The 16,464-nt window shown below is 44.3% G+C and overlaps 1 protein-coding gene across 2 annotated transcripts in view; it reads right to left on the bottom strand.

Annotated features, from left to right (window-relative positions):
• Positions 1-16,464, bottom strand: part of LIPC (lipase C, hepatic type) — a 160,676-nt gene that overhangs the window by 136,729 nt on the left and 7,483 nt on the right. Inside the window, exon 2 of one of the 2 annotated variants that reach the window (XM_008953217.4) lies at positions 2,246-2,373. In XM_008953217.4, the coding sequence (XP_008951465.3) occupies positions 2,246-2,333 (88 nt within the window). In that variant the 5' untranslated portion in view covers positions 2,334-2,373. Of the gene's footprint in view, positions 1-2,245; positions 2,376-16,464 lie in introns of those variants that run through there. The other variant, XM_057299878.2, reaches the window with a different exon arrangement.

Here is a 16,464-nt window from a genome sequence, read left to right as displayed (position 1 = left end):
GCACATTAGTGACTCCATTAGTAAGATGTCATTAATAATAAATACTCAAAAGAAGTAGGCTGGGAGGAGGGGCTAAAGAGGAAGGGTCCTTGAGGGAGTACTTCCTGGTGCTCGATGAGTGACAGTTGAAGCTTGGCATAGATCATGGTTTCTCAGCCTCTGCACTAATAACATTTTGGGCCAGATAATTCATTGTTGTGAGGGCTGTCCTGTGCATTGTAGGATGTGAAGCAGCTTCCCTGGCCTCTACCCACTAGATGCTGGAAGGGAAGCACTCTCTCCCTGGTCTTAACAACCAAAACTGTCTCCAGACATTGCCAAGTGTCCCCTGGAGGGCAAAATTGCCCCTGTTGAGAACCATTGGTGTAGAAACTTTCCTGACAAGGGCTCCACCACAGGACACCGGCTTCCCTGCGGTTTCCCCAGAAAGACATCATACCAGCCACATGCACACAGATTGGGCTCACTCATTGCAGAAAGAATTCTGCCAAGAGATTCTGCTTCCAAGAGAACAAGAGGCCTCCTGACTTGGATCCTCTTTTCTGAGGAACCCTCTTGCTAATAGTGGCCACTTCTCTCAGCATTTGCACAAACTAGGCCCCGGGGAAAGAAGCAGGCTGATCAGGACAATGAGATTGGTCAAGGAAAATCTGGACAATACCCAGAAGCCTGGGGGAGGCCATCTCTCCCTTCAACCTCTATCTCAGCACTGACAGCTTCCAATTCCCATGGCTCCATTGCAAAAACAGTCCTGGCCAATCAACAGTAGAATGGATAAAGGAAGTGTGGCGTGGTCCCACAGTGGAATGCTACAGCAGTGAGAATGAATGAGCCTCAACTCCACGAAACTGCATGGTTGACTTTCACAAACATAATGTCGAACAAAAGAAGCCAGACGCAAAAGAGCAACTGATGTGTTTCTATTAATGAAAAATCTCCCCAAAGGAAAAAATCATATATGTTAAGGCTCAAGGGGCACACAAGGAAGGCTTTGGGGTACTGGTTCAGTTTGTGAGAACTCATTGAGGATTTATGATAGAGGCCCTTTTCTAGAAGTGTGTTATAAACTTCATTAAAAAGTAAACAAACAAATACAACATTCTGGGGCAAAGGGCAGGAAAGGCCCTTTAGCAAAATCACTATGAACCAAGGGAATAAAGATTACCAGCAATTTTACCTGTATGGCTCTAAATTATTATGTAAGGGTCATTTTTGGATGTGGCTTTATAAATGAGATGATGTGTCAAAAATAGTATAGTGCTTGGCACAGAAAATACTTAGTGAATGGCAATAATTAATACTGCTACTCAGTTATTAACTGGCCTATGAAGTAAAATAGTCAAATACAAAGGAACAGCCTTTTTCTTAAAGGGGAAAAAAGCTTCTGAAATTTTTAGGTACATCCCGTTAGGGAATTTCTAATTCTCAAAGTTGTCGGAGCTCTCTCCAAGGCTAGTCTTAGAGAAAAGAAAAATCTCAGACTCTACCTTAGCGTTACTAGCTCCTGACCAGTAACCAGTACCAAAACAAAGTCCCAAACACCTGTCTAGTTTGGCCAAATTGTTCAATTAACTGATCCGTCATTTATTGGTCCACTGCTTAGCCTGGAAGCTGGGCTCCACTCTACTACCTTCCTGATAAGGCATTTGATCTGTCTTTCGCCATCAATCTAGTTTGTGAATTTACAAACAAAACAGGCAGGACGGCTGTTGGATTCTTCAGTCTCAGACTAAAATTTTGGCAGCAAAACAAAGTCTAGAAATTGTGCAATGATATCTCTACTTTAGACCTGACTGGAAATAGAACTCTCATAAATTCCCCTCTCTTCTGAGAGAGGCAGGCAATTAGACAACCCCAACCCGACAGAGCATTTCATTGCAAGCCTGGCTCCCCGGTTGCAAATTAGATGCCACATGAACTCTCAGGAAGATCTGAATCGCTTTCATATCATTCGCCGCTGAATAACTTTTAGCATGACTGTTTCCATATCAGATACACAAGAGACTTCACTGCTAGCTGCAGGCACTCTTAGAAGACTTTTAATCCGAGGATGATTTTCTAAAATTTCATTTCTGTTTACAAACGGCTACGTGTCCCTGTGAACCTGTGAGGTCGTGTATAGAACCACCTGGCACGCTCTGAAGCAAGCTCTGTCCCATACAGTCAGAAACTCCTGGATTCTTTGTGACACACGTTTTAAAAAGAAAAGTTCATGCCCATCTCTGGAGAAAAGTCAGGCTCTTACCTGGTTTCAGGCTTTGTCCAAGGGCACTTGATTGGATAAAGATGCATAAAACCAAGAGAATGGAGAAACACAGGGGACTTGTGTCCATTTCTCCGTTTCACCCGGGGTCCAGGCTTTCTTGGTAATTTCTGAAGCCAAAGAGACCACAATGCCTATTAGATACTTTGTTAGGGAAGACTGCCCATTAATAATTAACCTCTCAACATGTTATCCACTGTTCAGACCCTTTCTTTACTGCCCCCAACTGCAAATCTAATTATATCTATTTTAAAAAGGTCGATTTACAGAAGTGCTTCTTATCCTGACACATTTTGAGAATAAAATACCTTGTTATGTATTCTTACCTTTTGGGGCCAAGGTCAGAGTTCCAAATTAATCAATTTAAAGCTACTGTGTTGTGTTTGGAAATTCTGCCAAAGGTCGGGGTAGGTGGCTTCCACGTGGCTGCCTAAGCCTCCCTGTGACAGCGCTGCAAGGGGGATGCTGGCTCAGGAAAGTGGTGTTTCAAATTGCAGCCTAAGCCCAAAGAAAAAGAAAAGGGCCCTGCCACGCAGAGAGCCCCCAGAGGGTCCAAATTTCTGTTGGGTTCAGTGAAATTGGTGATGTTTGTGGTCAAAGTGTGGTGCAGAAAACCCTTCACCCCCGTGTCAAAAGGAGCTGACGAAGAAGCAAAGATGCCCTTGCCAAGTGACCCAATGAGAGGTGATCCTAGAGTAAACACACTTCTTCCCCCTCTGTGTTCATTAATGTTCCAGCTGTGTAGAGGACTGAAAAGTAAGGCCACTCAGCAAAATCAGGTAGGGAAAAGGCTACCATAGATGGCTTTTGTGATATTTTTGGGCCTCTAGTTTTACTTTAACTTTCTTCATTTGTTCAACATTTATATATTTTGGCATGTCTACTAGGTGCCAAGCACTGTTGTAGGCATGTGGGATATACAAGTCCTTATGTATCAGTGGAGGTTCTTACCTTCTGGAGTTGGATAACGGACAGTAGACATAATAAAGAAGAGATTTATGGCCAGGAGTGGTGGCTCACTCCTGTAATCATAGCACTTTGGGAGGCGAGGCGGGCGGATCACGAGGTCAGGGGTTCGAGACCAGCCTGACCAACATGGTGAAACCCCATCTGTACTAAAAATACAAAAGTTAGCTGGGCATGGAGGTGAGTGCCTGTAATCCCAGCTACTTAGGAAGCTGAGGCAGGAGAATCGCTTGAACCTGGGAGGCGGAGGTTGCAGTGAACTGAGATCGCGCCATTGTACTCCAGCCTGGGCGACATAGAGAGACTCCGTCTCAAAAAACAAAAAAAATTATGTAGACTGGTAGAATGTAATGGGAACCACCACAAGAAAAGCAGGGGGTTGGGGAGAAGGTAGGGATTTTAAGCAGAGTGGTTAGAGTGAATTGCATTGGGAAGTTAAACTTTCAGCAAAGGTTTGAAGGAAGTGAAGGAGTTGCCCCTGTGGACATCTTGGGGAGGAGAGCTTCGGGCAGTCTGTGCAAAGGCCCTGAGGTAGGAGTATGCCTGGTGTGCTCCAGGAATAGCAAGGAGGCCAGTGAATGGGGAGACATTGTAAGGACTTTGATTTTTATGCAGTCAAAGCAGAACGGTGCTTTGATTTGCACTCTGAGCAGAAGGGTGATATGATTTGTATTATAGTTTTAAAAGATCACTCTGGTTTGCAAGTGAGCCGGGGTGCAGTGGGGAGATCTGTTAGAAGGCTATTACAGTGGCCCAGTGAGAGGTGATGGTGGCTTGGCCCAGCATGGTAAAGGGCAACTGCGGAGTGGTGGATGGGTGGTGGATATATTTTGATGGTAGAGCCCACAGCATTTTCTGACTGCTGAGATGTGAGATGTGGGAGAAAGAGAGGAGTTAAGGATGACTTCCAGGTTTTTTGGCTTGAACAAGTAGATTAATGGGGTTGCTGTCAGCTGAGAAGGGGAAGCTGTGAGTGAAGCAGGTCTGTTGGGGGAAGATTAGAGATTCAGCCTTGGCCACGTGGGGCTTTGAGATGGCTCTTAGATATCCAAGTGGAAATGTTAAGTGGGCAAAATTAGATAACATGGTAATTATTGCTTGGACGAGCCTCATTCAAAGGGCCTTCTGAAGCCACCAGCAGACTTGGACGATCTTGACCCAGTCTAAAGCTGTGTTCTGTCCTATGACCGTACCTTCCTCCCAAGCCCTGCAGCTTGCGGACCATCCCGTCAGATATACAATTTCTTTTTCTTTTTTTTTTTTTTGAGACGGAATCTTGCTCTGTCGCCCAGGCTGGAGTGCAGTGGCGCGATCTCGGTTCACTGCAACCTCCACCTCCCAGGTTCAAGCGATTCTAGTGCTTCAGCCTTCAGAGTAGGTGGGACTACAGGTGCCCGCCACCATGCCTGGCTAATTTTTGTATTTTTAGTAGAGACAGGGTTTTACCATGTTGGTCAGGCTGGTCTCTAACTCCTGACCTTGTGATCCACCCACCTCAGCCTCCCAAAGTGCTGGGATTACAGGCGTGAGTCACCGCGCCCATCAGATATACAATTTCTGAGCAAGGACTTCTGCCCTGGATACTTGGCTGGCTCCTGCACAGTTAAGCAGAATCTGAAAGTTCCACTTTTTTTCCTAAAAAGCTGGCATGTAAAACCAGCTGGCTACCCATCTCGGGCTCCTCTCCCCTGTGACCACCCTCATTCCTCTCCTCTGGGTACTGCCAGTAACCACCGCCACTCCCCATTTTATTCGGGACACAAACTCATCAAAAGACACCAGTGAATCCAAGTGCCTCTGAAATACCAACTGTGTGCCCCCACCCGCCCCCCAAATTTCTGCAGAGTACACTTTCTTACCACTTTCTACGTGGTGAGAACACTTTCAACATGGGAAGAAGCCTTCAAGATTGTTTCTAGCTCTTGTAGTTCCTTTACTTGCACCACCCCAAATTCCTCTAACATCATCTCACACCAACTCAAATTCTATAAGGCTCTCCTGGGAAATGACAAAGAGGAGTGGGTACCTGTCCCCTTTCAGGGTGGTGTCTGCTTTCACCTCTACCTAAGCTTTTCCAGCCTGCCCCATCACCGGGTCTGACCTTCCAGTGGTGGTTTTAATGCACAAGCTCTGTTGTGTTTTCTTGAAGCTGACCAGGGAGGCTACTGGGAGGGAAGAGGGGAGGACTTCACAGAGTATGAGATTTCCTGAACTGGGGGGTCCTAGGCCTATCTACTTGCTGTGTATAATATTATATAACCTTAATGAGTTCAATCTCCTCACCTATAAAATGGGGACAACATGTAACTGAGATAATATTTTGAGATATCAACTTATTTTTCTCCCAAACTGTCTCCCTTCCACTTAAGAGGGGCAAAGTAGAGAGAAGGCTACAAATCTTTTGCCTTCCAAAAATATAGGACCTTAGGGCAAGTGAATTTTATTTTATATTATTTTATTTTATTTATTTTAGAGACAGGGTCTTCCTATGTTGCCCAGGCTGGTCATAAACTCCTGGGCTCAAGTGATCCTCCTGCCTTGGCCTTCCAAAGTGTGGGCAGGTGAATTCTAGCCAACAAAGAAAAGCAAAAGACTAACATTTCTTGAGGGGATGTGAAGGGAGAAGGAAACCCTCACCTTTCCATCACTAGAAAGACATTCTCTTGGGCTTTGCAGGTGATGTGGAAGGGGGAGGTTTGTCTATGGGTCTGAGAGCAGAGGGGACAGTACCTTGCTTCCCAGAAATCCTGCTGGAAGAGAAGAACCCAGGGAGGAAATGGCTGTGTTGGCAGATGGGCAAAAGATATACCTGGCTTGATGTAGGGTGGGAGAGCAGTGAGTCTCTGGGGCCAGCAGGTCATGTTGATGGGAGGATGGGCCCCTCAGTGGCCATCAATGTGGGCTGATGACAGAGGACTAGGTCACACTCCCCTGACCCCATGCCTGGCTATTGTGTTGGTCCAGAACTATGGCATAACTACTGGGGGTTGGGGGTGGGGTGGGGAGAAGAAATCCAGAAGGCCTGAAAATATAGGGGTTAAGAGTCAGGAATTTAGATGGGTTACAGAGAATAGAGAAATTTATTGCACATCAGAATCTCTGGACTGAAATTAATACCTCTAGAAACAGAGATATGCCATGAATATTAGAGATTTGTGTGTAAGGTGTCAAGCCAAGTGCCTGGTTCATAGTAGAGGATCAATAAATTATAATGACCTATTTTGTGGGCAATATACTTAGTGGTCAAGGGTCCGTGCTTTGAGGCTGGGTGCAGTGGGCAGTGGCTCACACTTGTAATCCCAGTGCTTTGGGAGGCTGAGGCAGGAGGATCACTTGAGGCCAGGAGTTTGCGACTAGCTTGGGTAACATAGCAAGACCCCATCTATATAAACATAAAAACCAAAAAATTAGCATGGTGTGGTGGCACACACCTGTAGTCCTAGGTACTTGGGAGGCTGAGGCAGGGAGATTACTTGAACCCAGGAGGTGGAGGCTGCAGTGAGCTATGATCACATCACTGCACTCCAGCCTGGATGACAGAGTGAGCCCCTATCTCTAAAAGAAAAAAAAAAAAAAAGAGTCCAGCCTTGGGAATCCGACAGATACAGGCTTAAATTCCTAGTCTGTCACTTGTACTTACTAGCTGAGTGAACTTGGATAAGACATTGTGACTGAGCTTTAGTTTTCTTCACCTGTATAATGGGACTAATAATACCTCCCTAGTCTGATTAAGTGAGGCAATGCATGTGAAGCCCTCAGCAATCCTAGGCCACAGGAAATAATTAATGGTAGCTAATTTTTTTTTAATGTTTAAATTCACTGAGGTGATCATGAAGGTGTCCAGGAGGTAGATAACAATAAGATCACAGTGATATAATTGTAGCAAAAAATGTAAGGGGCAGGAAAACACAAGGGTCTGGATCAGTGGCTCCAAAATCCAATTGAGCATCAGAATAAGAGACAGCTGGGGAGCTCAGACAAGGACAACTTATGGGCCCATCCCAGGAATATGAGAAATGGAATCAACACTAGGGTCACGGCCTGGTGAACCTTCATTTTAAAGAAGTTCTCCAGGTAATTCTTGCTTACACAAAGTTTGAGAACCATTGCCTCAGAATGGTGCTTGAGAGATCTTCTGGGGCTCAAGAAGAAAATAATATAGACTTTTCAGATTTTTCTTTGTATTTCCTTAGACAGCTCATGTTTGTGCACGTATAATGTTTATAGTATATAAGTATTATATAATTTGCAGGTGGTACTACGGAATATACTAGTGCTATATTATTTATAAACAAATGAATAGATATTGGGGAGAGTCCTCAAATTTAAAAAAATACTTATAAAGATGTGTTGTCAAAAAAATGGGTGAAGCCTCTGCCTTAGAGAGACAGAATGGCTCCCAGGGCTGCCAGACCTGACTGTCATGTGCTTGACTCCAGCCATGCATCTGAGCAGTCAATAGATCCATTCATAGCATCTTTGGTCATTTCCATGCCCAAGGAAGCCCAGCAGTTTCTTAAGGCCTCTTCATTTCCTATTAGCTGAAGAGGAGGCAAGCCTGAGCCTCTTAGAGTTTGGAGCCTCCAGTGGAGTGATCAGCATGGTGCATGTTAGCAGAGCTCTGTGGCTTCATCCTTTGCAATTCTTTTTTTTTTTTCTTTTTTTTTTTGGGATGGAGTCTTGCTGTGTTGCCCAGGCTGGAGTGCAATGGCATGATCCCGGCTCACTGCAACATCTGCCTCCTGGGTTCAAGTGATTCTCATGCCTCAGCCTCCCTAGTAGCTGGGATTATAGGGTGTGCCACCACACTTGGCTTTTTTTTGCTTTTTTTTTTTGTATTTTTAGTGGAGATGGGGTTTTACCATGTTGGCCAGGCTGGTCTAGAACTCCTGAGCTCAAGTGATCTGCCTGCCTCAGCCTCCCAAAATGCTGGGATCACAGGCATGAGCCACCGTGCTTGGCCTCTTCCTTTGCAATTCTTTAAAGACTTTTCTATTTTGGGTGACGCTGCACTCTGGTCTGCAATCCTCGATCTAAAGTAATAATGGTTTTATAATTAGGTTTTTAAACATTGCCCAGTTCTTGCTCTCTTTTAATTTACAGAGCTTCTTGAATAAATAAAGATTTCAAGAGACTGGCATTTGATGACCTGAGAATGACCTTTTTCTTTAGTGTCATGGTGACAAGAAAGTCAATTAGGAGAGAAGAAACAGATATTTTACAAGGATAAAGCAAGCAAATCTCAAGAGGAAGAGGCCAGGGGACCAAGTTGAAGTTCACTGATGACAGAAACAGAATTTTATACCCAGAATCAGGTTTTCTTCTTTTCATCTTCAGGAACTGGGATATCTTACCTGAGAAAGGCAAGCTTTTGTTGGTGTTATAATAAAATAATACTTTAAACAATAAAATTTGACACTGTTATTTCCTAATTTTGCAGTTGAGATTTAAGAGGTTAGGAACTGGTACCAAACTGTATCTCACCAGTAAAAGACAGAGAGAGGAGAAGTCAGGGGATCTGAGGCCAGGTTCTGTTCTCTTAACAACCACAAATCCTTAATCCCTATGTATCTGGCTTTCCCTGGGACTGAATCAGGTTTCTCTGCACATCAGCCTAGTCCACTTCCAAGATGAAATGAATTTCCTTGGATCGTGTTATAGGAAAATGACTCTATCCTCTTATACTCCTGCTTGGGGCCAGGGTGCCATGAGGAGAATGACCAAGTTTTTATTGGGTCACTCACTGATCTGTGTGGACATTCTTGCGCCATGAGGGAATATGGCAAAACAAGTAGGTAAACCTCGTTAATTTGAGTTAGCCTGGAACATGTCCTCATTTGGAAAGTGGTTGGACTGGAGTTTAACCTTTTCCTTATCTGTGTTAGAAAAAAAAAAAGACCTGATAAACAAACGAAGGGTGAAAACAAGATTGCAGAGGACATTTTAGACTATTTGGAAGAATTAGGTGTTTCAAGCATTTCAAATAGGTATTTATTCATCCAAGATTATCACGCCTGGTGACCAGGGGTGTCTTTGCATCCCCTCTGCCTCCAACTTGTTGTGTGACCTTGGGCAAATTCTGTAACCTATCTCTGCCTGTTTATTCCCCCGTCAAATGGGGTTATGAAGGTTAAATTATTATCACATGAAAATGCTTATAACAACTCTCTGCATAGTCAAGCCTCTTTTGATTTTCTTAATACATAAGGTAGGAATTATTTTCCCCATTTTACAGATGAGAAAACTGAGGTTCAGATATTCCTTATGCAAGGTCACATATCTAATCGATATAGATTGGTTATAAGGACGCTAGGTCCCTGGAAGATCTAATATTCTGATTCCCAAAGTCTCAAGTTATGCAGCCAGAGAGCAAAGAGTTGAGATCTCCTTTCTTCTTATTTTTATGTTTCCTGGTCTGTGTTGGCCCACGGACTCTCCTTATCAGGATTTCAGCTGCCAGATTGTAGAACAATTGGGAAAATCATCATCACAACAACAACACCCTAGAACCAGAGCAGTCTTTCTTATGACTAGATACTGTGGAACCAGTAATGCATTTTATGATCTTAGAAATTCCAGTGGATGGAAAACCTATTTTCACTCTTTGTATTATGCTTCGAAGCAAAAGGAAATAAAGATTTAAGTTGGCTTTGAACACCAGGTAGATAGTGAGTATTGTTGGCTCTGTAAAGTTTGCCCAGGGTTTTCCCCTTTGTGGGGAAGAGGGGGAGTGTAGACTAGAATTCGTGACGTGTCTACTCTGTGTCTGCTTCCTCCAGCTGCTGGGGTGCTGGCCAGGCTTTGTGACTGTGACCATGCTGGCTCCTGAGGGAGACTCCCCCCAAGCCGTGAACTGAACTAGCTGCTTGCAACAAGCAAGGACACAGTTTGGGGAGGGGGGCACCAGCACACTGGCTGTGTCTCTTGGTCCTAGTGCTGCCAACCATGGGGTGTTCAGGGGCACAGTCCTCACCCTGGGTATCAGGGACGGCTGGGCACTGGTCAGATTGCAACGGCCCAAGCCTCCCTGCAGCAGGATGCCACATCCTCATCTCACAAAGGCTTGCTGAGTTTAGCACACAGGATCCATGGCTGCCGGAAACCTGGAACTAATTCCCCTTTATTCTCTTCATTCCCAATGATGTGTTTCAAGTCCTGAAGAGCTGCCAATGAGTCATCATTTTTCTGAAGACAGGGTATCTTGCTGACATGGTTCATCATTTTTCCTAGGCAGGCCTAGAAGTCAGGAGTTAACAATTCAGGAGCCAGCGTCCAAAGTGCCTGCACAGTGCCGGAATCTCCACGTGATCTCATTCACACTTTAGGAAGAATCCTATGATGTAGCATGATTTCCCCCAGGGGAAACTGAGGCTCAGGGAGGTTACTGAATTGCCCAAATCCATACTGTAGTAAGTGGTGGAATGAGACTTGAATGATGTTTGTTTGACTTCAGAGTCCATACAACAAAAAGTAGTTTTGCCAAGTATAGTAGGGATTGGCTGTGAGATCTTTGTGTATCAGTTGCTTAAAAAGATGGAATTGTGTCATGCTCTTGCTCTGCGTATAAAGACATATATCGTGTATTTCATTTATATATGAAAGGGAATTTATTAAGGAGTATTGACTCACACGATCACAAGATAAAGTCCCATGATTGGTCGTCTGCAAGTTGAGGAGCAAGGAAGCCAGTGGTGGGTCAGCTCGAGTTCCCAAACCTCAAAAGTAAGGAAGCCGACATGGCAGCCTTCAATCTGTGGACAAAGGCCAAGAGCTCCTGGCAAGCGACTGGTGTAAGTCCAAGAGTCCAAAAGCTGAAGAACTTGGAGTTTGATGTTTGAGGGCAGGAAGCATCCAGCATGGGAGAATGATGAAGTCCGGAAGACTCAGCAAGTCAAGTCCTTCCCATCTTCTGCCTGCTTTATTCTAGCCAAACTGGCAGCTGATTAGATGGTGCCCACCCAGATTGAGGGTGGGTCTGCCTCTCCCAGTCCATTGACTCAAATTTTACTAATATTTCCTTTGGCAATACCCTCACAGACACACCCAGGAAAAGTATTTTGCATCCTTCGATCCAATCAATTTGACATTCAATTATTAACCATCACATCACATGTTTATTATTATTTTTAAAACAAATGTTCTCAAGGCTTTTCTCAGCTATTTAATGGCGATAGCTCTGAGATAAACTACGAGACATAGCAGAAGTTAGAAATAATGGAAACATTATAATGGGACATAATCATATAATTTATATGCCAATTAATTTTCCTCAATCAACAGTAAAGAAGACCAGCCAGGAAGAGGGGACCGGGGCCTTCGGCCATGATGCTTTGTCCCGGACAGAGCAGAGTGTTTGAAAGGAAGTTGTCAGGACAAGGCTGTGCTTCCCAAGACCCAAGTGAGAACATCATCAGTTATCCAATTACGCCTGAAGTCATTCATTTGAGTTAGATCATGCCTGGGGTCTTTCAGAAAGTAACAAGCAAGATGCTTTTGATATGCTTTCATAATTCCATTAAGAGATAATTTTTTTAAAAAACGAAGGTAAAATCATGACTCTCAAATATGAAAACGAGTACATGGTAAATATTTTACTTAACTAATTAATGAGGCAAGTGGTAAGGGTGTTATAACCAGTTCAAAGGAGAAGCCAAAAAACCACACAAATTTATATGAGTAAAGAAATGTTGGCCAGGTGTGGTGGCTCATGCCTGTAATTCCAGCACTCTGGGAGGCCGAGGCGGGTGGATCACGAGGTCAGGAGATCGAGACCAGCCTGGCTAACACGGTGAAACCCCATCTCTACTAAAAATACAAAAAATTAGCCGGGCGTGGTGGTGGGTGCCTGTAGTCCCAGCTACTTGGGAGGCTGAAGCAGGAGAATGGCGGGAACCGGGGAGGCGGAGCTTGCAGTGAGCCTAGATAGCGCCACTGCACCCTAGCCTGGGCGACAGAGCGAGACTCCGTCTCAAAAAAAAAAAAAAGAAAAAGAAAAAGAAAAAAAAAGTTGCAATGAAGGTACAAAGGTACAAATGGCAAATGGATACAAAAGTAGCTTTTTCTGCAGTGTAGCAGTGAAGTCAGTGTAACTTCTACAGTATAGGACAGAATTTGCATTTTGCATTGCTATTGGTTATCTGCAATTTACAGAGTTGCAAAATGCTTCAAGGGCAATGAAAGCTAGAATCAAATAACCCAGGGAGGCTGTGCCGTATGTAGACAATGCATCCTTTTCCATGGAAATACTAAATGTTCCCTATATTTAGTATTGTTACAAAATGGTAAAGGAAGTATTTAGCTACAGAATTCTGAAGATAACAGGATAAGGTTCTTTCTGGAGGAAAAAGCTGTCTCTTGCTGCATTTTTGCCTCCTGAGTGAAGACTCTGATCGCTGAGAACCGGATTTCGAAGCTTGGTTTCTTGGTTTTTAGTCCCATTAAGCAGGCAGATTATTTAATAGTTGGCACCTCAGTTTCCTCATTTTAAAATAGGAGTAGTAAAATTATTTGCCTCACAGGGCTTGGGGGGAGATAAAATGAGAAAAACCATGAATTGTGCATACCATAGTGCCCAATAAATACATATCAGCCATTAGTGTTTTTATTTATTACTGCAGTTTTTCGGCATGGTTTTTATTTCTCCCATTACTCACCTGATCCTTCCCTTTCTTGTTTCCTGCCCATTTAACTGAAGTAGTAAAGAATAGGAGACTTATTTACAATGTTTTAAAGAAAGTATAGAGTCTATGCTTCCTGTTCTTGATTTTAAAATCAAGTTGTTATGTGTTCCTTTCTATTTAAAAAAGAAAGCAAGCTGGGTGTGGTGGCTCATGGCTGAGCCCAGGAGTTTGAGACCTGCCTGGGCAGCATAGTGAGACCCTGTTTCTATAAAATTTTTTTAAAAAAATTAGCCAGTGTGGCAGTGCACAGCTGTAGTCCCAGTTACTTGGGAGGCTGAGGTGGGAGGATGGCTTGAGCCCAGAAGGTCAAGACTGCGGTAAGCTGTGATCATGCCACTGCACTCCAGCTTGGGCAATAGAACAAGATCCTGTCTCTATCTTAAACAAACAAACAAAAAACAAAAAAATAACTAAAGAAAAGAAAAATAGAAAGCATCTTTACCCCCAATATTGCTTTCTTGTTTTTGAGTAATTCTTATCACCTGTCTTAGCCCAGCTAACTCTGAATTTAAACAAGTGATTCATTTTCTCAGGTTATATATTAATCACCAGAGAAAACAGGTTGGGAGAGTGAGAAAGACCCTCTTTGGGGTCTTCTCAGCCCAGCTGGGGATAGGAGGCCAAGGCCAGGAGGTGACACACTGGAGCCAGGTCATCCAGAGCTCCTCGGTGAGCCTCTCCCCCATCTGCATTCTCAGACCCCAGGGGCCATGCCCACGGGCCAGAGAGTCTGTGAGCAGCATGTGCCCAGTACCAGAGAAAACTCTACTCAGCCCCGCCCAGAGGAGTTGGTATAAACATGCCTTTGCGAAGTTTGTTTTTCACTTTTGGGTCTGATGGAGGGGGAATTCTTCAACCTCAGAGGGGAATTCCTGTATGTCTAGGGTCAGAGTGCCTGATGGATTGACCCTATCAGCTCCTATTTCAAATCTGGCACCCCAAGAAACTTCCAGATGATTTGGGTGAAGCTCCCAGGATCTCCCCCTTTGCTCAACAGCCTGGATTCTTCAAGGAAAAAGAAGGCATTTGAGCGAGGATTGGGGAAGAAGCTTCGCCTCTGGGCAAAGTTCAGGGATAGGAGGACAAAACTATCACAGTGTCTAGGCTTTCTTTACATGTATGGCAACTGGAGTGACACCTGGAGACAGCCATCTTCACTCCACCGTTCTATTCCTATCACTGAATCTGTCAGGCTCTGGGGAGGACTCCTAGAGAGCAAAACATGCTTTCCACACATTAGCAAACAGCATGATTCGATCTCAGGGGTCAGACAGGAGCAGAACACAGGCAGATGCATACAGGGCTCCCTGCCTCCAGGACTATTTCTTTCTGTTACATATCATCTCTAAAGCAAAATTGCTTGTTTCAGCTCTTGATAGAAATGTAACTTCCCTTGTCCATTTTCCACAGGCAATGTGTACACAAGGAAGGAAATGGCAGGCTGTTCATATGCAGCAAGATCCACACTTGGCCAAACCTGGGGTCACAGAGATGGACATGGAATCGAGGGCAGAAGATCTGGGTTTGAGTCCAGCAGTGCTTTAGGTAAGTCATAATCTTTACACAACGGGGATAATGAAACCTGGGAGGCCTACCTCACAAGGTCATAAGCAGAAGAGATGAGGCCAGGCGCAGTGGCTCATGCCTGTAATCCCAGCACTCTGGGAGGCTGATGAGGGCGGATTACTTGAGGTCAGGAGTTCAAGACCAGCCTGGCCAACATGGTGAAACCCTATCTCTACTAAAAAAACAAAAATAAGCTGGGTGTGGTGGTGTGGGCCTGTAATCCCAGCTACTTGGGAGGCTGAGGCAGGAGAATCACTTGAACCAGGGAGGCGGAGGTTGCAGTGAGCTGAGATTGGGCCACTGCACTCCAGCCCCGGCAACAGAGAGAGACTCTGTCTCAAAAAAAAAATAAAAAAGTAGTAGAAGAAGAAGAGATGGTAGATGCCCAAACATCCTTAAGCAATGAAAAGACCCATGTAAAGCAGAGGCCCCAGGCTGGGATGAGTGGATGAGTACATTGGTGGAGCAAAAAGATCTTGAGATTTGGGAGCCCAGGAAGTTCTGCTTTCTGGCATCAGACCAGAGTGCACCTTCTTGTCCCAGATTCCCAGGGTGACCACCAACAGACAGACGGCTCTGGCTCCTGGCAGGGCAGGGCAGGCTCTTGGAGGTACCCACCTTCAGTGGGCTGTCTCACAATAATTCCTTCAGGCTTTGGAGATGGTGGTCAGGGCCAGCTGGGATCTGGTGGCCTGCAAGTGAGCTGAGGGCTATTGCAATTAGGCAATTCCTGGGGACCTCACTGATAAGCCCTGGTAGATCAAGCCTGGATGTTTTGTTATTGCATAGGGGTTAATATGATGACCAAGTTCACCTTAGGCTTCTCTCTGGATGTCTTTGCTGGTCTCTCTTTCCTTCATTGCCCTCTCTGACTGAGGTCAGAGTCCTTGAATGGCCCTCAAGCTACCCCTACCCCACTCCCAGGAAAACCTCTGCTCTGGCCTGTTTTCTCCCTGGAGCCCATGCTGAGAGAACCTGTGGCTCCTCTCACCTGCATAAGTAGGTGAGATCCTCTAGACACTGCCTCTGGGTGGAAAAGAGAAGGTGTCAAGGGACTGAGCCTTGGGTGTTCCAACATTTAGAAGTAAAGGAGATGAAGAGGGACCTTTCTCCTTTAGCCAAATTACTTCTTAAGAATCGATTCTTGGCTGGGTGAGGTGGCTCATGCCTGTAATCCCAGTACTTTGGGAGGCCGAGGCGGGTGGATCACCTGAGGTTGGGAGTTCAACACTAGCCTGACCAACATGGGGAAACCCTGTCTCTACTAAAAATACAAAAGAATTAGCCAGGTGTGGTATCGCATGCCTGTAACCCCAGCTACTTGGGAGGCTGAGGCAGGAGAATCACTTGGACCCAGGAGGTGTAGGTTGTGGTGAGGCAGAGATCACGCCATTGCACTCCAGCTTGGGCAACAAGAGCGTGAAACTCTGTCTCAAAAAAAAAAAAAGAAAAAAAAAAAGAAAAAAAAGAATCAATTCTTAGTGGTAACATTTCTGGTAAAAGGGCATGAACAATATGGTTATGAATGAAGGTATGGATAAATTTCTGGGTAGCTCCACCATCAATGGATATTAGCATTTGACATTTTTTCTTGTTGTTCCATTAGAATATGTAAACTGGCATCTCCAGACTGCTTCCATTTACATGTCTTTGATTTCTGGCGAGAATTAACATTTCCCCACTATGTTTATCTACTAATTGTATGTCCCTTATGGGAATTGTCCAGTCTTTGACCCATTTATCTTTTGGAATCTTGACATTTATTTTACAAATTTGAATTAGTTATTTATGATGGATCTTAATTCTTTGTAATGTTTGATAGAAATATTTTCCCTCTTAAAAAATCTTCAGTAATGCTAATTTTTATAGTGCAATCATTTCAATTGCTTCAAAGCTGAGAAAGTTAAAATTACCCCAGAGAGCTGATAAACTCTCTTTCCAGTTGTCTGCAAGTTCTATCATAATTTGATTTTATATTTAAATCTTTAA

Source organism: Pan paniscus, chromosome 16 (genome assembly GCF_029289425.2).
Source record: "Pan paniscus chromosome 16, NHGRI_mPanPan1-v2.0_pri, whole genome shotgun sequence".
In the NCBI taxonomy this organism is placed as follows: domain Eukaryota; kingdom Metazoa; phylum Chordata; class Mammalia; order Primates; family Hominidae; genus Pan; species Pan paniscus.
Note: the sequence above shows the minus strand (reverse complement) of the source record. Positions and strands in the feature narration are given on the sequence as shown.